At 41.7% G+C, this 24538-nt stretch overlaps 1 protein-coding gene across 1 annotated transcript; it reads left to right on the forward strand.

Moving 5' to 3' along the window:
* LOC306930365 (myosin heavy chain, fast skeletal muscle-like) lies at nucleotides 1-23729 on the forward strand. Its single transcript, XM_079511295.1, has 42 exons — nucleotides 1-47; nucleotides 1001-1055; nucleotides 1535-1753; nucleotides 1887-2030; nucleotides 2889-3045; nucleotides 3745-3772; nucleotides 4064-4193; nucleotides 5780-5872; nucleotides 5984-6047; nucleotides 6149-6247; nucleotides 6339-6442; nucleotides 6697-6835; nucleotides 6937-7055; nucleotides 7892-8041; nucleotides 8536-8706; nucleotides 8794-8981; nucleotides 9119-9234; nucleotides 9834-9898; nucleotides 11043-11130; nucleotides 11340-11457; nucleotides 12622-12748; nucleotides 13610-13746; nucleotides 14158-14413; nucleotides 14609-14851; nucleotides 16857-17033; nucleotides 17120-17265; nucleotides 17402-17492; nucleotides 17611-18000; nucleotides 18256-18382; nucleotides 18485-18603; nucleotides 18701-18897; nucleotides 18990-19173; nucleotides 19264-19429; nucleotides 20028-20152; nucleotides 20273-20581; nucleotides 21083-21286; nucleotides 21374-21499; nucleotides 21683-21853; nucleotides 22448-22552; nucleotides 22664-22759; nucleotides 23234-23362; nucleotides 23485-23729. Exons 3-42 carry the CDS (start codon nucleotides 1547-1549, stop codon nucleotides 23503-23505), a joined length of 5826 nt encoding a protein of 1941 aa, XP_079367421.1. The 5' UTR covers nucleotides 1-47; nucleotides 1001-1055; nucleotides 1535-1546; the 3' UTR covers nucleotides 23506-23729.
* Nucleotides 23730-24538: the final 809 nt, after the last annotated feature.

Here is a 24538-nt window from a genome sequence, read left to right on the forward strand (position 1 = left end):
TGTGTGATGGTTTGAGGGCAGGAGGATTTCAGAGTTTCATCTGGGAGGTGAGTGAGACTTGTTTAGATGTCATGTATAGTGAAATAAACTTAAGATGCTAAACTGCCTGACAGTTTGTTCAGTTGTCTTTGACAAATAAACAATGTAACCCTAATTCATATTATGGCATTAGAATAAATTACAGGAAAAAAGAGAACTAAAATGTGAGCAAACAATTTAATTGCATGCAAGACTAACAAACTAATAACTAACAAAAACAATTCTCAAAACTCAAATGCGGAACATCTCAGTTGAAAGCTTTCTCTCTCTTACCAAGTGGTGTAATGTAGCATCTAACACTGCACTCTTCTCGTATACAGTATAGTGTGATCAATCCAACATTGCACAATGTACTATACTATAGATACAAGGTATGTGAATTATGTTGGGACTACTTGCAGTTCAGTATTAATGGTAAATAATGCATTTATACAGCGCTTTTATCCAAAGCGCTTTACATAGAATGTGCATATATAGATTCACCAATTCACACATCCATTCATACACCGATGGCGGAGGAAACCATGCAAGACACCAACCTGCTCATCGGGAGCAATTAGGGGTTCAGAGTCTTCCTCAAGGACACTTTGACACTAACGCTACTAATACTAGTTACTGTTGTTACTGCTGTTACTATTGCTGCTTCAGTATCCGTGTCTCTGCTGTAGCAAATACTAAAAAATACTTTTCTAAAGCTGCATAATGCCTTACTCATTGCCTCATTTATATACTTTTATTTCCCCGCCCTAATTATGCTATGCTGAAGGCTTTTCATACTTTCTATTTCATTTTTATTACAATTGTATTTTTTATCTTATTTTAGTTCTCTCTTCTTCTTCATCCCCCCTGCCCCCCCCCCCCCCCTCCACACACACACACACACACACACACACACACACACACACACACACACACACACACACACACACACACACACACACACACACACACACACACACACACTTAGGGATTGCACTTGAGATTCCAGCTGTTATACTGCATAGAGGGGGAAAAGGGTGAGTGTTCATATCCTTCTTTATATTAAACCAACCTACAAAGTCCTACAATTCTCTGTTAAGATAAGTATCAGAATCCAAATCCCTATTTGAGAGACTTCTTGACCCTCAGGTTCCATTTGTTCAGACAGAGCTAGTCAAAGCACCATTCTTTGTCTGTGCTCCATTTGATTGGAATGAGCTCCAGAAGTCCTTACAAATCAGATCACTGCCTCCCTTGGGTCAATGCACTTTTGAACATTGTAACTGTTTTAATGAATACTCTGCTATATCTGCTATCTGTTATAGTTATTTTAGTTTTGAGTATTTTCTGTCTTCTGATTTATATATTTAATATATTTAAATGTATATTGTTCATTTTATGTTCCGTACTCGGCTACATTGAAAATGCTAAACTCAGAGTTTAAATAAAGGTTACGATGATGATGAGATCTCAAGTCAGCCGAAGACATCAACGCCAGCTTTGTTTCGGTCCACAGAAAGCCGCCAACATGAGTACGGACGCGGAGATGGCGCAGTATGGCGGGGCCGCGCCATTCCTCCGTAAGTCAGAGAGGGAGAGAATAGAGTCCCAGTCGTCACCCTTTGATGCCAAGACTGCAGCCTATGTGACCGATGTCAAAGAGCTGTACCTCAAGTGTAAAATCACAAAGAGGGAGGGCAACATGATCACCGTCGTGGTGCTCGACACAGAGGTGGTACGTTACATAGGTAGAGGTGTATCTAAGATCACACAGTGGCTCGGAAGAGGTTGTGTGTTTTAAATCAAACAGTGGCACGGTAATCAGGAAGAATTCTGAAGTTGTTTGTTTTCTTGTTTTTCTTGTCTAGGAAAAAACCGTAAAAGAGAGCGAAGTGACCCCTATGAACCCTCCCAAGTATGACAAGATTGAGGACATGGCCATGATGACCCACCTCTCTGAAGCCACTGTCCTGTATAACCTCAAAGAGCGTTATGCAGCGTGGATGATCTACGTAAGACTCTGACAGTATACAGCATTGTGCTCTGAATTGTCAATAGCAAGGAAAAGAGAAACAAAGGAGTTGTAAAATCCCAAAGAAAAACAAAACAAGACTGTGTGTAATAATGCTTAACCCTAGAACACCAAACACGGGGGATTTTCACCCGGACATTTTTTTTTTTAAATTTTCATAATGTTGCTGATGTCTGAGGTGGGTGGGTATTTCAGTACCTTTATATAAAAGGTAGGTTTGTTTCCCTGCTCACATCCCTGTGTTTTGCAGGCAGGTGTTCGGGTGAATTTCACCAGTGTTTACTTATATAGTGGTCCCGTACACCCACAATGGGCTTTTTTCTTTCTTTCACGGGACCATGATTCTCACATGTCCCAGGAATGGGTGGACTTTTTTTTAGGAATATTTTGAGGGGTGCTAGCCCCTCCTATGCACAGCTTTGGGTGTTTGTGTGCACTCAAACATTGTCTTATAATTGGCTGATCACCCCATAGCGACGATTTGATTGGCTGAGCAAAATACATATTGAAGATAGCAAATGGCAGCAAAGTGAGGGCAGCAAAGTGATTGGCCGGAATTTGTGATTTGTGATTTGATCTATACGCTCAAAACGGGAAAGATTGCGACCCGTTGTGAACTCGTAGAGCAGCTATTTTAGATAAAGTTTAAATAAGGTTGAAGTGAAATTTGGAAATACCTCAGTAGCCTACAGTACTTGAGTATTACTGTATGTTCCACCATTGCCCCCAGCCCTAGTGATCCGTTGTCCCAGATATGTGAGGAGGTGCTCGTTGCTATGTTGTTATAACTCTCTCTCTCTCTCTCTCTCTCTCTCTCTCTCTCTCTCGTCCCCTTCAGACCTACTCTGGCCTGTTCTGTGCCACTGTGAACCCCTACAAGTGGCTCCCAGTGTATGACCAGAATGTCGTGAATGCCTACAGGGGCAAGAAGCGCGTGGAGGCTCCACCCCACATCTTCTCTGTCTCTGACAACGCCTATCAGTTCATGCTGATGGGTACGTACTAGTCAGGACAACGTAAAACACATATCTCTGCTGTCGGAAAGAAACCACCTATGGCCCGGACGGTTAGCTCAACCGTCTGGGCACCTAGGCTGCCAAGCCAGCCGGACAGCATGCCGCGGGTTGGACTCCCGAGCCCGACGGCCCTTGCCGTGTGTCACTCCCCATCTCTCTCCCCCTTTCCTGTCTAGTTACTGTACCCTATCAATAAAGGCAAAAACACCAACACAAAAAAAAAAGAAACCTCATATACCAAAATGTACATTTTTCATGAAATTATTATTATTATTATTTTTTCAGGAAATGAAGAAAACCTTATATTTTTAAAACAAAGCAATACTGCCTCATCAAAGTTGGTATTGTGACAATATATAAACTGTATTGTCAATTGCATTGCATGAGAGGGGGAGAGGTTGTGGAGTTATTTGCAGACAGTTTGAGGCTCCAATGGAGAGGTTTTGTCCGAAGTACTTTTTAATACTTTTCTTTGGTTCCATTTCTTTTTACCAACACACTGACGTGAAGGGTGTTCAAAGCATTGATTTAGGAAGAAATAAACAAATTAAAAACTTCAAAAATGGAGTTTGGTGGTTTCCTCCTGGCAGCGACGAATATAACTATAATGGTTGTGTGCTCTTAGTTACACAAACATGACTAAAAGTACATTTGTTTTGTTTACATACATGTTTACAGACAGAGAGAACCAGTCAGTCCTGATCACGTAAGTTTCTCATCTATAGGTTTAAAAAAACATTCACTAACATTGAACCATGTCATAATATATCTTAGAACTGTTGAACTGGAGGCTTAACTCTCGGGGGGTCGTGGCCTGAAAAGGTCGAGAAGCACTGTATTATGACATCGGTCAATGTTGAACATGAGTGGTATTCATTTCTCTGAATGTTTGCATTTCTAACTAATGGAGAATCCGGTGCATTACTCTGAATGTTTGCATTTCTAAGTTCTAACCAGTGGAGAATTCATTTCTCTGAATGTATGCATTTCTAACCAGTGGAGAATCCGGTGCAGGGAAGACTGTGAACACCAAGCGTGTCATCCAGTACTTTGCAACAGCAGCAGGCACTGGCGCTGGTGGTGCACCTGGTGAAAAGGCGGTACCGGTTTCTGCTGGCAAAATCAAGGTATATGTACAGATTTTAAACTGTAACAAATTACACATTTTGAACACAAATCATTTATATGGAATATAGCAATTCAATTTAAAGACTCCATTCATAGTTTTTTTGTAATTTTTATTTATTTTTAGTTCTTGTGCTGGTTTTTTGTCTCCACCAGGCCGAAGGCATGGGGAGAGAGTATGTTTTGCACTCCGTCCGTGTGTGTGTGTGTCCTTCCTTCCGTCCGTCCGTCCGTCCTTCCGTCCGTCCGTTATCAGCTAATCTCCGGCACCGTTGGCCCGATCCATGCCAAACTTTGCACACACACTCCCTGGATGCCAACGACGAACCTCTGCCCCAAATATTCCTCAGCGGCCTGTTATAGCGCCACCATGAGGCCGATTTAGGCAAAACACATTTCTGTAGATAACTCGTACACATTTTATCCATACATCACACAATTCGGTATACACTATCTCCATAGTCATGTGATCAACACAGATCTGCACAATTTCCCATCTTCCATCCTGATTGGCTAAGATTGGCTTCCAAAGCTCACATGATTGGTCCGTTTCGAACAAAGTGCCACAAATCACAAACACAGTGTCCAATTTCCATGAAATTATACACGCACATTTCCACTAGGCCGAGGACGACATGCCACTATTTTTCCCAAAATCAGCCTCACGGTGGCGCTATAACAGGCCAATTCCTGTTTTTACCTATAACTGCATCGACAACTTATGTATGTGCACTCCCTAGAGGCCATGGAAAAACATTTTCCCTGCATCCCTCCACATCTGCCGGTTATAGCGCCACCATGAGGCCAATTTCTGCAAAACGCATTGTTTATGTTAGTCGCACAGATTTCATCCAAATCTCACGCAAATCGGTACACATGATCTCTGTAGTCATGTGATCAAGACGAGCCTGTTGGATTTCTCAGATTCAACACTGATTAGCTAAGATTGCCTTCCAAAGTTTTCAGGAGTAGCCCGTTTTGTACAAAATGCTGCACATCCAGAATTCTATCCTCAGAGATGCTATGAGTGATCTGGCTCTGCATTTCCTCAACAAAATGAAGAAAATTGTTGCAAGAAACAAACAAACAAAAAAATATTACATTACATTAAACATTTTGCCAAACATCACACACACTCCTATCCTCCTGGTGGAGACCTGTGCCCAGAAGGGCACTTTTTCTAGTTTGGCTCTGTTTTTCTCTGAAGCCTACTGGCCTTAACACTTTCACTTAAGTAAAAATGTGAGTACTTTTTCCACCACTGCACAAAGGTGTGAGCTTGTAAATCGGCTGTTTGGCCGAATGTTCACCTTGTTCACCTTACTTTTACTCAATTAAAAATGTAATTTTAATTTGGCTTGTAACAGAGTATTTCTACACAGCAGTATTGATACAAAATGTGAGTACTAAATGAGGGTACAGATGGGGCAAAGTTTGAGATCCCATAAAGTTACTTTAGGAACATTTTGGGGGCGGGGAGAATTATTAGCATGCAGTTTTATTGATCAGAGATTTGTTTGTGTGAACTGCAACTTTAAACACATTCTGACAAAATTCTAAATGTGGTCATGTCCAAAACATGCTCTAGGGCTCACTGGAGGATCAGATTATCGCAGCCAATCCCTTGTTGGAGGCCTATGGTAATGCCAAAACTGTGAGGAACGACAACTCGTCTCGCTTTGTAAGTGTAAAATAATGATCCTGCAACCATTTCAGAATGTAGAGGGATTTGTTTGTTTGTTTGTTTGTTCATTTATTTATTTATACATACAAATTGTGTTTTATGAAACAGGGTAAATTCATCCGAATCTGGTTCAACAATAGCGGTAAACTGTCTAGTGCTGATATCGAGACCTGTAAGTATGAAATGCATAGCCTATGATAATTAAATTATATCTACATTTTCAGAGGAATCAATTTTGACTTATGTACATTAACAACAACCCTTGGCTTGTAGATCTGCTGGAGAAGTCCAGAGTGACGTTCCAGCTCCCCGCTGAGAGAGGATATCATATCTTCTATCAGATGATGACCGGACACAAACCTGCTATTGTGGGTAGGTTGAAAATGGACTAATGATGCAGTGATTACATCAATTTAATTTATTAATAAAATAATCACACCTTTTCTTTTTAATCCCTTTTCAGAAATGTGTCTGATCACCACCAACCCCTACGACTTCCCCTTGTGCAGCATGGGGCAGATCGCTGTGGCCAGCATCAATGACAAGGAGGAGTTGGATGCCACAGACGTCAGTAACCATTATGTTTATAATAGGTTTGGTTCCTAGTAGTAAGTTGTTATATAGTGTGCAGTCAGTTGTTTATAATTGGTTTATAATAGGCTTGGTTAATGTTCAATGTGCAGTCAGTTGTTTATAATAGAGATAGAGAGAGAAGTTTGACTCAGAGTAGAATCGCTGCTCCTTCACCAGATAATCGGTTGAAGATGTATGGATGGATGTTTGTTAATGTAATGTGTTAATGTCACTCTTCTGATTGGCAGGATGCTATTGACATCCTGGGCTTCACATCTGATGATAAACTGAACATCTACAGGTTCACGGGTGCAGTGATGCATCATGGGGTGTTGAAGTTCAAAACGAAGCAGCGCGAGGAGCAGGCAGAGCCTGACGGCACAGAGGGTGAGCTGCATCTTCAGCCGAGGAATGAAAATGATCAATAGTTCATCGCAAGTATTGCGTTTTAACACATTGTACATGTTTATTACTTATTTTAATTCTAGAGGCTGACAAGATCGCCTACCTGATGGGTCTGAATTCAGGGGAGATGCTGAAGGCATACTGCTACCCCAGAGTGAAGGTTGGAAATGAATACGTCACCAAGGGTCAGACTGTGGCACAGGTGAGAAAGTTACTTTCTTTTCTTGTTACGCACCTTATATTCTCCATATACATGAACTATAGCTTTACAAGTGTAATTTGTTTTATTGTTAAGCACCTTATATTCTATATCTCTGCTGTCGGGAAGAAACCACCTAACTCCAAAATGTTCATTTTTCAGGAAATGAAAAATACATTTTTCAGGAAATTAAGAAAACCGTATATTTTGAAAACAAAGCTATACTGTCTCATCAAAGTTGTGTTGTGAACTTGTTTCTTTATATATTCTCAATTACTTGCATGAGAGGGGGAGAGGTGTTGGATTTAGCTGTTTTAGCAGACAGTTTGAGGGTCCAATGGAGTTAAGAGGTTTTGTCCAAAGCGTTTTTTACCACTTTCCATTGGTTCGATATAAAAACAAAAACAAAGAAGTAAATGGTGTTCAATAACACTGATTCATGCAAAAAAATCCAAAACCTCAAACATTTTATTAGGTTTCCTCCCGACAGCATACCTCTACAATGTTCTGAATTCACACACCTTATGTATATTCTCTATAAATTATATCTTTAGAGCTCTAATATATTTTATAGTTATGAATTCATACGCACCTTATATTCTCTACATGACATACCTTTACAACTCTAATATATTTTATTGTTCTGTATTCAAATATTTACCGTACACTTTGTAATTGTATGAAACTACATTATTGCGCAATGCTTAGCCTACTTATTATAGTGCTCATATGCCGCAGTGGCGGCAGTGCTATACCCACACTAAATGGGGGTGGAAACTTCTTTGGAAGAAATCCAATAACAATTCACAGCCCTACTAATAACGTTCCTGTTTCCTTAGGTAATGAACTCAGTGGGTGCCTTGGCCAAGTCCATCTATGAGAAGATGTTCTTGTGGATGGTCATCAGGATCAACGAGATGCTGGACACCAAGCAGCCGAGAAACTATTACATTGGTGTGCTGGACATCGCTGGTTTTGAAATCTTTGATGTAAGCATGTACTTGTTTTTTTGTTTTTGTTTGTTTATCTAAATTGTTGAATGGTCACAATTATTTTATCCCATTAAAACCGGGAAAGCATCTGTGTCATTTCAGATTTGAACTAAATTTGGAACACACATTGTGGATAGCTTTGGGTCAAATGAACAACAGATCAATCAACCTTACTACTCGTCCTATAGGATATAATAACATTATTATAATATTATTATATTATATAATATTATATATTATATCCTAGGACATAATAACATCATTATAAGGTAAGAAAATGGCTAGTCCGAAATTCCCCTTTAAAAAAGAAAAAGTTAAAGTAAGGTGAGGTAGGTCAATCTGGAGATAAGAGGTTTCTGCCTGACAGTAACGATATAGGCCCTATAGCAACATAGGTTTTTGAGAAAACTTGTTAGGATTCAGAAGACTTTTGAATCCGGCCTCAGGTCTTCTAGGGTTAAGAGCTAAAGTCATGATATTTCCACCTACAGTACAACACCCTGGAGCAGCTGTGCATCAACTTCACAAATGAGAAACTGCAACAGTTTTTCAACCACACCATGTTTGTTCTGGAACAAGAAGAGTACAAGAAAGAGGGCATTCCCTGGGATACCATTGACTTTGGCATGGACCTGGCCATGTGCATTGAGCTCATTGAAAAGGTAATATACTGTTTGCATTGAGCTCATTGAAAAGGCAATATTCTGTCTGCATTGAGCTGATTGAGAAGGTTGTCTCCTTCACAACAGCCCATGGGCATCTTCTCCATCCTGGAAGAGGAGTGCATGTTCCCCAAGGCCTCAGACACCACCTTCAAGAACAAGCTGTACGACCAGCATCTTGGAAAGTGCAAAGCCTTTGAGAAGCCCAAGCCTGTCAAAGGCAAGGCTGAGGCCCACTTCGCCCTGGTCCACTATGCTGGTACCGTGGACTACAGGTAAACACAACCCTATATATATATATATATATATATACACACACACACACACACACAACCGGTAAATTATATAAAATATATTACCCTAACCTAACCCACTTCTCTCTGGTCCACTACGCCGGTACCGTGAATTACAGTGTCACAGGCTGGCTGGAGAAGAACAAGGATCCTCTCAATGACTCTGTGGTTCAACTGTACCAGAAGTCTTCAATGAAGCTGCTGCCTGTTTTATACCCTCCTCCCGAGCCTGAAGGTACGTTAATGATAATTGCGAACGCAGTGAGCACTAACTATGAGACCTAGCAGAACATGTCTGTGTGTCTGTCTGTCTGTCTGTGTGTCACGCTGTAACACCACCCGCCCGCCACCCAGAGGGCGCAGCTGTATCACACACAAAACACACACACATTGTTGTTATTGCAATTTACGAGCTGCGTTCGCTTCCCGCGTTCGCGCGTCTTACTTGTAATAATAATAATATACACGTCCGGTCCATATGTCCATCCGTGTGTCCGTCCGTATGTGTACAGCTAATCTCTCTAAAAGATTGCCTTTCAAGGTTTGCAGGATTGGTCCGTTTTGAACAAAATGCTTCAAATCGTGATTTTTTTGCACGCACATTCCCACTAGGCCGAGGAATGAGCAGCCTCATCGTGGCGCTATAACAGGCCGATTTGCATTTTTACCTGCACCGAACTGTGTGAAACTTTGCATGCACACTCCCTAGAGGCCAAGGAAAAACATTTCACATTTTTCACATCTGCCTTTTATAGCGCCATCGGGAAATTCTGCCCTCACAAAAAAATCTTGTTCTTTGATCACCTTTGAAGCATTTCACCTGTCACCTTTCAGTGGCCGGAGGCAAAGGAGCCAAGAAGAAGGGAGGCTCCATGATGACCGTGTCAGCTGCTTTCAGGGTAAGCATTTACTTGACTAATTACCTCAAAAAGGTGAGCAACTCCCACATCCATACTACTAGAGAGAGCGTAAATAATGATCTGGTGCCAGTGTGCCACCCATTTTCAGAACAAATATGGGTAAATTCACCTTTCACAACACTGCCACTCAAGTGTGGAATGCCCTGCCCCTTCCCTCAAAACAAGCAGATCACTGGTTTCCTTTAAAAAGGGTCTGATTGCCCCCACCTCTTTACCCCCCCCCCCTTTTTTATCAATGTATTTCTATTCCAACCTGTACATGTCGATTTAATGTGTTTGAGAAATCTTATTTGTTTGTTGTCATTGTGAATGAATGCATGGGACCCGAATGGAAACAAGACCGCAATGTCTTTCTTTGGTGCTGTTCTTTTGGACCAATGCTGTGCTTGACTGTCCCCTGTACTGTTTGCATTTATTGTCTAATAAAATTATCAATCAATCAATCAATCAAGCAGATATTTTTTCTCATAAACTAGGGCGCTATCCGTGGTGATGAACAGATCGGTGAGGTTCAAGGCTCATTTCTGATTTTACGCTACATCGCGGTTTCTGGAGAAAGATATCGTTAGTGAGACTTAGGGTTGGCTGTTTTGGTTCCTGCTTTTTAGCTAACGAAAAAACGGAAGTGCTTCAGAGTAAAAGCTCCCTGCATCCGGCTGGCAGCCAAGCGATAGTGGATAGAGGACTTTGGTATCAGCCAAATATAGATTTATATAGAATAGATCAGCTATTCTGCTATAGGGATTGTATGTATTTGGTTAAAATGGGTAAGGTTTTAAAAAAGGCAAAAGCATGCTCTGTTGCACTGGCCTAAAAGTGGGTCCTCTAAAACTGCTCCAACTTCTGAGAATGTGTGTTTGGTTCATTAGCCACCAGATGGCATACCTTATAAGTATGTATGTATGTCTGTATGTATGTATGTATGTATGTATGTATGTATGTATGTATGTATGTTTTGCCTAATATAAATGTTTGAAATAATAATCGAAATCTGCTAAGTAACTAGTTTTCAAATAATTGTAGTGAAGGAAAAACTACAATATTGTATAACGTTTAAATTATAATGAACCTACTTGGCTCTATATTATATATATTAATAATATATTATATTGTCTCTCAATAGGAGAACCTGGGAAAGCTGATGACCAACCTGAGGAGCACTCATCCTCACTTTGTGCGTTGCCTGATTCCTAATGAGTCCAAGACTCCAGGTAAACACGCACGCACGCACGCACGCACGCACGCACGCACGCACGCACGCACGCACGCACGCACGCACGCACGCACGCACGCACGCACGCACACACACACACACACACACACATGCACACACACACACACACACACACACATGCACACTCACACACATGTGATTCCCAACAAGTCCAAGACTCTTTGTCCTAATAATAATCGTTTCCAGGGCTGATGGAGAACTTCCTGGTCATCCACCAGCTGAGGTGTAATGGTGTGCTGGAGGGCATCAGGATCTGCAGGAAGGGCTTCCCCAGCAGAATCCCATACGCCGACTTCAAGCAGAGGTATGTACATATGAAGGGCTTCCCCAGCAGAATCCCATAGGCCGACTTCAAGCAGAGGTACAGTATGTACATATGAAGGGCTTCCCCAGCAGAATCCCATAGGCCGACTTCAAGCAGAGGTATGTACATATGAAGGGCTTCCCCGGCAGAATCCAATACGCCGACTTCAAGCAGAGGTATGTACATATGAAGGGCTTCCCCAGCAGAATCCAATATGCCGACTTCAAGCAGAGGTATGTACATATGAAGGGCTTCCCCGGCAGAATCCCATAGGCCGACTTCAAGCAGAGGTATGTACATATGAAGGGCTTCCCCAGCAGAATCCCATAGGCCGACTTCAAGCAGAGGTATGTACATATGAAGGGCTTCCCCGGCAGAATCCCATACGCCGACTTCAAGCTGAGGTATGTACATATGAAGGGCTTCCCCAGCAGAATCCAATACGCCGACTTCAAGCAGAGGTATGTACATATGAAGGGCTTCCCCGGCAGAATCCCATACGCCGACTTAAAGCTGAGGTATCTGTTCCTTTTCCCCAGGTTTTAGTTTTGCAACTGTTAATGGGAGGCATGCAAAATGCAGTGGTGGAAAGTAAGTACAACAGTAAGTATACATGTACTAAAGTACAATTTTGAGGTATTATTTATACTTTACTGGAGTATTTCCAAGTTTCACTACTTTTACTTGTACTCTACATCTCACATACTTGTACACTACATCTAAGAGGCAAATACTGTACTTTTTCTCCACTACAATTATTTGAAAACTAGTTACTAGTTAATTTGTAGATTTAGATTAGTATTACAAGGCATACAATATCCACTTCAGCCATATACATTTTGTCTGTATTTGTATTTGAAAATCTACAAGCTCACAATGTGACACAATGTGAGCTTGTAGATCTGCTATTTTCAAAAGATTTGTATACGTTTTATACATTTGAAAACAGGACATTCTGCATAATGAGTACTTTTACGTTTTATAGTACATCAAAGATGCCAATACTTTTGTGCTTTTGCTCAAGTACATTTTGAATTGCAGACTTTTACTTGTTACTTTTTATTTCTACATTGCAGTATTGATACTTTTACATTATTAAGTTAAAAAACGTGCTTATTTTGTCCACCACTGACAAAATTGACCACAAACCTTTTTGCAATACAGGTACAAAGTACTCAATGTGAATGCATGTGGGGCCGAGGGCCAGTTCGTAGACAACAAGAAGGCTTCTGAGAAGCTGCTTGGGTCCATTGACATACCTCATGACGAGTACAAGTTTGGACACACCAAGGTAAATAAACACACAGTAGCCAGAATACATGTGTGTGAATGAGAGGAAACCAAGTGGAACAGTGAGATTACAGGGAGTAGACGTAAAGAAGTTGGACTTTAAAGGGGAATACCACTCATTTTCAACATTGAACTATGTCATTAATATGTGATCGTCAGTGACATCACGAAGATGTACTATTTGGCCTACAGAGTACACCTTTGTGATGTCACTGATCACATGACCCCAAGTTCTAGACCTCCAGTTCTAGGCCAAATAGAAGGAGGGGACTTTTTTATTATTTCCACACAACTCTAAGGTATATTAATGACATAGTTCAATGTTGAAAATGAGTGGTATTCCCCTTTTAGTACTTAAGTCCTATCCATACTCCAGTTTTAGGCGATAAGGTTACATCCAAAAACTACAATATTATGTTCACCGCTCACACACACTTTGTTTTTACTAACCACCGTTTCGGACCATGGTTAGGACATGTACTGAGAGATAGTGAGTATTTCGGTAGAAGGATGTTAATGTTGAGGTTGGAACTGGTGCAAACACAAACATTAAATGCCATTAACAATAAAGAGACAATATGACTTAAATGACACATTATGATGTACATTTTCCCTTCATTGTCAATGCGTTTACAAAACAAACATTGAACTAAAGACAAACATTAAGAGGGGCTAGCGCCCCGCAATAATAGGAGAACAAACAAGAGATGGGCGCACACCAGTGTTGGTGAGGTGATGCTGGCCTTGGAATATAAATATACAAGATCAAGAAAAAGGCTGCACACTCATAGCCACGATGCAAACATTTATTTAGAAAAGGAAAACACTGCAAACCTAGTTTGTAATATCCTATGCTATGCAGGTGTTCTTCAAAGCTGGTCTGCTGGGTACGCTGGAGGAGATGCGAGATGAGAAGCTTGCCATTCTGATCACAATGATTCAGGCTCTGTCCAGAGGCTTCCAAATGAGGGTGGAGTTTGTGGAAATGATGAAGAGGAGGTATACTTTGATAACATCATTTAATGTAATATTTTAGTACACTTTCTTAAGGTACACTTTTTTTAACCCATTTAGGCCTGATGTCGAAATTTAAAAAATGTCTTCTAAATGCTGACATTTTGACTGAAATACCTCTTTCTATATCAGTGGTGTCAAGGACCCCCAAAAATATATGTAATTGGCCGCCGACCCCCATCTGAAAATATGTTGTTCCAGAGACCCCCCCAGAAGCAAAGATATGAGTTAAAAACGCTCTGAAAGAATATATATTCAAAGATTTGTGCCACATTTTCACGATTTTTCAAAAATGTCAAAATGTTTCAATAGCTAAAGTATAACATAATGATTAAAACACCAAAAGGGGTTCCCGTTCAGAATGGGTTAATTACCTGAACCTTTTTCCCCCAACAGAGACGCCATCTTCACCATCCAGTTCAATGTGCGCGCATTCTGCAACGTGAAACACTGGCCATGGATGAAGCTGTACTACAAGATCAAGCCTCTTCTGCAGAGTGCCGAGACGGAGAAGGAGCTGATGAACATGAAGGAGAACTATGAGAAGATGAAGATTGACCTGGCTACTGCCCTGGCCAAGAAGAAGGACCTGGAGGAGAAGCTGGTGTCACTGGTGCAGGAGAAGAATAACCTTGCGTTGACGGCCTCCTCGGTAAGTACATTTCCCTCACGACGCACAATGTCCCTCATGTCCCTCACGCGAGGACCTCCCGCTCCTCATCCTGCCGACTACACCAGATTGTAGTGTAGCTAAGATAGATTGGCAGAGATATGTTTTGCGAACAGGTCTTGTCTGGGGTCACTACACTGACATGTTTCCTTAATTTTATTTATTTTTGACCAAAAGGGAGAAGATGCTCTGTCCGATGCTGAGGAGAGATGTGAGGGTCTTATTAAAAGTAAGATCCAGCTCGAGGCAAAACTCAAAGAGACGACCGAGAGACTGGAAGACGAGGAAGAGATCAATGCTGAGCTGACCGCCAAGAAGCGGAAGCTGGAGGATGAATGCTCCGAGCTGAAGAAGGACATTGATGACCTGGAGCTGACCTTGGCCAAAGTGGAGAAGGAGAAACACGCCACTGAAAACAAGGTTCATGATCATACACTCTATGATACACTGTATGATCATAGAGTGTATGTTTGTACGCTGTATGATCATAGAGTGTATGGTTATACACTCTATGATCATACACTCTGGTCCTCATTCACAACGGCGTTTACGCTCATAAAGTGACGTTACGTGAGCGGAGCGTGAGCGGACAGGCATTTACGTGGACTCCTACATTACGTGGGAATTCATGAACTTGAACGTGAACTTGACGCTGACGTGGGTTGGTCGGAAATTCCGCAAAATGCTGCGCCAGCTCTCATGGTCGTGTACGGCTTGCGTAGATGTATTAAGAAGGCTTTAGTCTTCATGCTGAATCAATTAAAAGTCCCCAAACCTCAGATAAAATATGTAGGCATGTGTCTGTCCCATTGGTCAGCACATTAAAAAAATGATAGCCTACATAAAAGCCAAGTATCACTTGTATGCCTATATGCATGCATTCTAGAGGCAAGTTAGCCTAGAGTCCCATACAGAAACTGCCCCCGAGCCCGACACCTTTTTATTTATTTATTAGGATATTTCTAGCATGCGCGATTGGGGCTGCTCACTCGGCAGTGCAACGCGTTGTGAGCTTGTAGATCGGCTCTCGCGGACTCAGGCTGCATGTTAAAAAACAAACTCACAATTATAATAAGAACATACACTTATCTGCATTATGCACTGTACGAATCCAACGTTGTTTAGTGTAGTAATGTCTGCAGTATAGGCCTATTTAAATTGTTTCGTTATGGAGCTCCTTTGAGTCAGTCTGACTGTCGGTGTGTGTGTGTGTGTGTGTGTGTGGGGGGGGGGGGGTTAGCCCTATATAAAAAATAGAAGACCACATTAGCCTATTTGAATGAATGCGATCAGCGTGTTTGAAAGTCGGCCAGGCATAACATAGTTTTAAGCCAGCTCACCTCCACTCGCGCTTGTTCACAAACATGACGGACAGACAGACAAGAAAGGCTGTAGATGATGATTATTATTACCACTGTAACTCGCTGATCAGCATGTTGACAGAGACTCAGCCAATTAAAGTTTCACGTAGGCCTAAATGCCTTTGCTGCAAGCACCTATCTGCCTCCATTTGCGTCGTGGTATTAATTTATAATAATGTATATTGATCACATGCGGACGCCACACAGAATAGCCAACTCTTACCTGCAGCTGAGGAAACATACAACGTAGTTGGATCGGATGAAATATAGCCTTTAGTCCAAATCCCACAAGAAACAAAAGAAAGAAAATATGTCCTGTGTCCATGCATGTCCATATATATTTGCTTTCCAAATCCGACAGTGCAGGGCAGGGAATCAATCACCGCAGTAGACTAATCAATAGGGCCTTCTATCATTGCCGAGTTTTAATATAGCATTTGGTCGTGTGGTGAACAGTAGTACAAATTAACTTCTTTCTCATTATGTGAAAGTAACTGTAACATCAGTTAACTTATTAACGTTCTGACATTTAACAAGTAGTGAAGCAATGCGTGCCAAGTTGGCAAGTTTCGTTTATAATTATATACATACAACTCGCGCTGTTTGCTTGAAGATCTGTCCGTGCAGAGACCCGCCTGTCAAAATTAACTGCTCTACAAGCTCATCGCGGCTGTTGTATATCATTTAAAACTTGGGAATCCTCTGTGCAGTCTATGATGACGTATTTTGATATTTCCTGTTGCCTTATATGGTCGTGGATGTTCCATCAAACCAGGCGACACCAGGCGAATCGCTTGGAAAAAATGTGGAAAGGATACACTCGCCGATCCGCACAAATGAAGTGATTACACCTGGTTCCCTGAATAACACGGGACTTAACCGTAGCGGGATCGGACGGACTTTCCGCTATCTATACGCATGACCTTTACGCTTCCGTTACACCGTGGCGTATTTCTCCTTTGTGAATGAGGACCTCTATGATTATACACTCTATACTCTATGGTTCATTGTTATACACTCTATTAGTTGTCTTATCAGTTTATAATACTGTTCTGGTTCTTCAGGTGAAGAACCTGACCGAGGAGATGGCGTCTCAGGAAGAAGGTCTTGCTAAGCTGACCAAGGAGAAGAAGGCCCTCCAGGAGGCCCACCAGCAGACCCTGGATGACCTGCAGGCAGAGGAAGACAAAGTCAACACTCTGACTAAGGCCAAGACCAAGCTGGAGCAGCAAGTTGATGACGTGAGTTCATCAAGTCAATCAAGAACACATTATATTTATTGTTTGTTACTGAATTATTCATTGTTCTCCTTATTATTGTTGTGCAGTTGGAGGGTTCTCTGGAGCAAGAGAAGAAGCTCCGCATGGACTTGGAGAGAGCCAAGAGAAAGCTGGAGGGTGATCTGAAACTGGCCCAGGAATCCATAATGGACCTGGAGAACGATAAGCAGCAATCTGACGAGAAGATAAAGAAGTAATGCGACCAAAGATAACAACAACAACAACAACAACAATGACAATTCATATTAATAATTCATAATTAGTTCATAATATCAATATGAAATGTCATGGAGAAAAAACACTAAAATATGATGTACTGTATTCCACAGGAAGGAGTTTGAAGTGAGCCAGCTTCAGAGTAAGATTGAGGATGAGCAATCTATGGGGGCTCAGCTGCAGAAGAAGATCAAAGAACTCCAGGTATTTAAAATGTATTTTTAAATCTTAAGTTGAACCACTATAGGGGAGTAACAGCAACGTAAGGCATCATATACTCCAGAGAACTGGAGTATAATATAATATCGAATATCATTAACAGGCTCGTATTGAAGAGCTGGAGGAGGAGATCGAGGCAGAGCGTGCTGCTCGTGCTAAGGTGGAGAAGCAGAGAGCTGATCTCTCCAGAGAACTGGAGGAGATCAGCGAGAGGCTGGAGGAGGCCGGGGGCGCCACCGCTGCTCAGATCGAGGTAAACAAGAAGCGTGAGGCTGAGTTCCAGAAGCTCCGTCGTGACCTGGAAGAGTCCACCCTGCAGAATGAGGCCACCACTTCTACTCTCCGTAAGAAACAGGCGGACAGTGTTGCAGAGCTGGGCGAGCAGATCGATAACCTCCAGCGTGTCAAACAGAAACTGGAGAAGGAGAAGAGCGAATTCAAGATGGAGATCGATGACCTGTCCAGCAACATGGAGGCTGTCGCTAAGGCAAAGGTAGAATGGAATATCTGTGGATAATTCTTGAGGTGAACTAAAAAGAAGGAAAAAGGGGGAAATACTCTAAATGCATTGATTGATGCCCTGTGATTGATCCAACTTCTGACACCAGTAACTGTTTCTAAACAAAGTATTCAATTGACAATTGAAATTAATGTGTAGAATATTGAACTAAACTAAACTGTAAAAAGTGACCTAATTAACATAGGTTCACAGGGTCATTAATTGAATATGTCCGTTGTTATTTAACAGGGAAATCTCGAGAAGATGTGCCGCACCCTTGAGGACCAACTCAGTGAAATCAAGTCCAAGAGTGATGAGAACGCTCGCCAGATAAATGATATTGGAGCTCAGAGAGCTAGACTGTTGACAGAAAATGGTAAATGTTCTTGTTTGCCAATGGTACCAAATTCCATATTGAGAGAATATATATCCAACAAAGATGATACAGTTTTTAGAGAATATTTCCATTTCTAACTAGGCGAGTTTACTCGACAACTGGAGGAGAAGGAAGCTCTCATCTCACAGCTCACCAGAGGCAAGCAGGCCTTCACCCAGCAGATTGAGGAGTTGAAGAGACACGTTGAAGAGGAGGTCAAGGTGAGGAGCATTTTTTTTCACAGATAGGCAGGCCTTGAATAATATTTTTGTGTTATTATATTCAGTTGATATTATTTTGGCAATTTTCTTTTGACAGGCAAAGAATGCCCTTGCCCACGGTGTGCAGTCAGCTCGCCATGACTGTGACCTTCTGAGGGAGCAGTTTGAGGAAGAGCAAGAGGCGAAGTCTGAGCTGCAGCGTGGAATGTCCAAGGCCAACGCTGAGGTGGCTCAGTGGAGGAGCAAGTATGAGACTGATGCTGTCCAACGCACTGAGGAGCTGGAGGAGGCTAAGTAAGTCATCAGTGTTTTTACACCGTGAGGTTCCGCTCACTATACAGAATATTGCTCACAATGATTCGATTCCATTCAACACTGACCAACAGGAAGAAGCTTGCCCAGCGTCTTCAGGACGCTGAGGAGCAAATCGAGGCTGTGAATTCCAAGTGCGCCTCTCTGGAGAAGACCAAGCAGAGACTCCAGGGTGAAGTGGAAGACCTCATGATTGATGTGGAGAGGGCCAATGGTTTGGCTGCCAACCTTGACAAGAAACAGAGGAACTTCGATAAGGTGCTTTGACATAGATTATTTTAAAACAAAATCATTCTTGCCTCCTTAAAGTGGGGGTAAATGACACATTTCATTACTGCTGCTGTGCAGGTCTTGGCAGAATGGAAGCAGAAATATGAAGAGGGACAGGCAGAGTTGGAAGGAGCACAGAAAGAGGCTCGATCTCTCAGCACTGAGTTGTTTAAGATGAAGAACTCCTACGAGGAGTCTCTGGACCAACTGGAGACCATGAAGAGGGAGAACAAGAACCTGCAGCGTGAGTCTTCTCAAAGTCCAGCAGTGACTCAGAATACTTTGATCATATTTGGAATTTATCAATGTCACTTCACTTTAACCCCTTAGACCCTCAAACTAGTTCAACTGTAGCCTACTGTGTGTTATTTTTCAGCCTACAGTAGTACACCAAGTATAAATATTCTCAGTCTGTTCTAATGGAAACAAATATTCGCTACAGTTTTCCTTATACTGTATCTTTGGGGGAAAGATTACATATACTTACCATTAATATGACAAAAGGTCATATTTATTATGTCAATGTTTTTGCCAACTTGTTTTGAGCAAAGGCTGGTGTTAGTTAGTCAGTTGTTCAAATGGGTCGGCATTTTAATCTCAAAGTTGGGTTCATGTGTGTTTAATATTCAAAGTAAATATAAATATGCCTTTAAAAGTTTTTAAAGTCAATATTCTATACACATTTCTCTCAATTATCAATTGAATACTTTTGTTTCTGTTTAGAAACACTACAATTGGTGTCTAAGTGGGATCAATCAATGTATTTATAGTTAGATCAATATTGTGGTCTTTGTGGATTAGGCTACACCCAGTTTATTGATGATGATTTTCAATCAATGCAGAGGAGATTTCAGACCTGACTGAACAGATTGGTGAGACTGGGAAGAACATCCATGAGCTGGAGAAGAACAAGAAGCTGGTGGAGACAGAAAAGGCAGAGATCCAGACAGCCCTGGAGGAGGCTGAGGTGAGACTTTTAGGTTGTAGATGAAGAAAGTGATTGTTTAGATTTATTTCAATATGTTTTATTCAAACGGTGTAGCAGTACATGATGTTACATTAAACGGTCCTACCACTGCCTACTTAGGGTACTCTGGAGCATGAGGAGTCCAAGATTCTTCGTGTCCAGCTGGAGCTCAACCAGATCAAGGGTGAGGTGGACAGGAAGCTGGCAGAGAAGGATGAAGAGATGGAGCAGATCAAGAGGAACAGCCAGAGGGTGATGGACTCCATGCAGAGCACTCTGGACTCTGAGGTCAGGAGCAGAAACGATGCCCTGAGAATCAAGAAGAAGATGGAGGGAGACCTGAACGAGATGGAGGTTCAGCTGAGCCACGCCAATCGCCAGGCTGCTGAAGCTCAGAAGCAGCTGAGGAACATCCAGGGACAGCTCAAGGTGCAAAACATATGTAGCTAGTTAATAATAATAATAATAATAATAATAATAAGGTTAATAATAATAATAAAACATGTGTAGCTAGTTAGACTTATGTGACTGGATTTGAATAAGAACATTCATTGAGCATTTTTGCATTTGTATTTTTATCAGCTCGCTAGAGAGCTGGTAAAAATACATTACTTTTCAAGAAATGGATTCCAAATGGATCCAATGTAGATAAGCTCAAAACATTTGTTAAATTGTCATAAAACGCCTGGGCCATGGCTCAGTGGTCCAGGCACCTTGGCTGGTAATCCAGTCTGGCAGTGTGCCGCGGGTTCGACTCCCGATCCCGACGGCCTTTACTGCATGTCTTCCCCCATCTCTCTCCCCATTTCCTGTCAGCCTACTGTCTGTCCCTCCATAAAAAAATATAAAATAAAAAAAAAATTGTCATAAAACCGACAGAAAGACATAACAATTTCCAACCTGTTGTCTCTACAATGTGACTTATTTTAGGATTCCCAACTGCACCTTGATGATGCTGTCAGAGGTCAAGAAGACCTGAAGGAACAAGCTGCCATGGTGGAGCGTAGGAACGGCCTCATGATGGCTGAGATTGAGGAGCTCAGAGTGGCTCTGGAACAGACAGAGAGAGGCCGCAAAGTGGCTGAACAAGAACTGGTGGATGCCAGTGAACGTGCTGGACTGTTGTACTCCCAGGTAAGTCAATGAGGAACTCTCAACATCAAATATGTAATACTACCAAGTCATTCATACTTACATTGTTCAACTGAATGTTTATTTTAGAACACAAGCCTTTTGAACGGCAAGAAGAAGCTAGAAACTGACCTGGTCCAGGTACAAGGTGAAGTGGACGACAGTGTTCAAGAAGCAAGGAACGCTGAAGAGAAAGCAAAGAAGGCCATCACTGATGTAAGTTAGGATGTCCTACCCTCATCTATTAGTATACTATTAACATACTATTAGATATCCTTATAACCATCACTGATGTAAATTAGTTAGTTAATATGTCCTACCCTCGTCTTTTAGATATCCTCGTGTCATGCTTCGTATTAACATAATTATTAACAACACAATGCAACAATGACTTTCCAGGCTGCTATGATGGCGGAGGAGCTGAAGAAGGAGCAGGACACCAGTGCTCACCTGGAGAGGATGAAGAAGAACCTGGAGGTCACAGTGAAGGACCTGCAGCACCGTCTTGACGAGGCTGAGAACCTGGCCATGAAGGGAGGCAAGAAGCAGCTCCAGAAACTGGAGTCTAGGGTAAGATGTAGTTTAATACCAACACAGATTATAGTCATAGAACCTGGCTAAAATGTAGTTTAATACCAACACAGTCACAGATTATAGTCATAGAACCTGGCTAAAATGTAGTTTAATACCAAAACAGATTATAGTCATAGAACCTGGCTAACATGTAGTTTAATACCAACACAGATTATAGTCATAGAACCTGGCCATGAAGGGAGGCAAGAAGCAGCTCCAGAATCTGGAGTTACAGGCTAAGATTTAGATACTTCAACACAGGTTATAGTCATAGACAATTACATAAGAAGTGGCATTCTGGTTAGAGTGTCCGCCCTGAAACTGGGAGGTCAGGGTTCGATCCCCGGCCAGGTCATACCAAAGACTGTAAAAATGTGACCCAATGCTTCCCTGCTTGGCATTCAGCATCAGGGGTTGGATTGGGGGGTTATATCAACTACAAATGATTCCAGAGGCTGCGGCTCACCACTCCAAGAGATTGGTCAAATGCAGAGAACAAATCTCGCATACAGTAATGTATGTGACAAATAGTAGGATTTAAACTTTTCTTTAACTTTAATTAACTTCATAGTGCTTAATTCCATTCTGAAGGTGCGTGAACTGGAGGCAGAGAATGAAACTGAACAGAGACGTGGAGCGGATGCTATTAAAGGAGTCCGCAAATACGAGAGGAGAGTGAAGGAGCTGTCATACCAGGTAATGTAATACCATGTCCACTTCAATGACCATCATGCCACTGACAAAATGAATTAGATTAGATTGCATGAACACACAACTAATGACGTTATACATTCACTGTCACTTCAGACTGAAGAGGATAAGAAGAATCTTATCAGGCTTCAGGATCTGGTAGACAAGCTGCAGATGAAGGTCAAGGGCTACAAGAGACAAGCTGAGGAGGCGGTAAGCTGTGTTTTCTTAATTAGTGGAGAACAGGGTAAGATGATACTGTAGGAGGAAGCAGGAGGTTAACCATCTCTATCATATTGCAGGAGGAGGTTAACCATCTGGGTGCATGTGTTTGGTCCAACGTACTAACAGTCCAACAGGCATTAGTCTGAGTGACACCCTACCAAAACCCAATCCTAAACCTAACCTCACAGGGAAGCCACAGGTTGGTTTTAATCCTACAACAGGTTAGTTTTAACCTGCCATGTGTGTCGGGAGCCATGGGTTAATTTTAACCTGCCACGGGTTACTTTTAACATGCCACGCATGTCGGGAGACACAGGTTAGTTTTAATCTGCCACGGGTTAGTGTCACACATGTTGGGATCCACGGGTGAGTTTTAACCCACTATGGGTTAAAACTCCATGCATGTCTATGCATGTCAGGTGTTGTCGGGCTAATTCCTGTCCCATCTCTATCATATTGCAGGAGGAAGCATCCAACTCTCACCTGACCAAATTCAGGAAGGTTCAGCATGAGCTGGAAGAGGCTGAGGAGCGTGCTGACATCGCTGAATCCCAGATCAACAAGATGAGAGCTAAAAGTCGTGACTCCAAGGTAAACACCTATAATGCAACATGAAGAAATGGCAGGCATATTATGTTGGTTATTATCATTAACTGCAGATTTAACTAAAGATTTGTGTGTTAATCTAATTAAACCTATCCATCTTTTCAAAGGGGAAAGAAGCTGCTGAATAGTTCCTTCAATCCAAGAGGAATTCACCTAGCCTGATTGTCAGACTCTGAAGCTTCCTGAAACTTCAGTCAGTGGAGTGAGCGGGGTCTATGGGCTGGAACCAGGCTGGAATTCACCCTGAAATGTCATAAAATATGACGCATCAGGGCAATAGTCAATAAAGCATTAGAAAATGTCATAAAATATGACGCATTAAGCCTATATTGAATAAAGAATTGCAACTATGCATATTCTGTGAATTGTTTTCATTATCATTATGTTTTCACCCATCTGTCTGTCTGTCTGTCTGTCTGTCTGTCTGTCTGTCTGTCTGTCTGTCTGTCTGTCTGTCTGTCTGTCTGTCTGTCTGTCTGTCTGTCTGTCTGTCTGTCTGTCTGTCTGTCTGTCTGTCTGTCTGGGAGCTAGTCTTGGGAACTTCTAACCCTAATCAGCAGTACCACATGTCAGTAGTCCAAGGAATCCAAAAGTCAGTATAGGTCAAAGTCAATCCCTACTTAATGTTCCATACAATAGAGGGTATGCACATGCATAAAGTGAGTGGCAAAGTGAGTTTAATGTTGTTTAATGCAATCATATAGGACTTTTCTGTTTTGCATGTATTATATGGGCTGTCAAGGCCAGAAAGACGTTTTGTGCCATTCAATAGGCGTTCCTGCATAACTTCCTGGTATGATGATGATGTCACACGCATACCCTCTATAGTCCTAAACGCATACAAGGAATGTATAAAATAAAATACAACACATAGGAACACCAGATTGATAGTTAACCAACCAGATGCAGTTATACATTTCTTGTAACATGTTATGTATTGTAGCTAAATGCGTATGAATCATTTTATTTGTATTGATTGTATAGACCTGAAATTGAATGTAGCTATTCTGGCTATATTTGTTAATTTAATTTAATTCACAACATGTGATAGCTATGAATTGAAGTAATCTTGTAACGTGGAGAACAGATTTTTACCGGCATTGGCGTATGTTTCCTAAGACATATGGCGTAGGTTGTTGAATTATTAAGGAAGATTCATAG

This window comes from Electrona antarctica (assembly GCF_951216825.1).
Source record: "Electrona antarctica genome assembly, chromosome: 9".
Classification (NCBI taxonomy): domain Eukaryota; kingdom Metazoa; phylum Chordata; class Actinopteri; order Myctophiformes; family Myctophidae; genus Electrona; species Electrona antarctica.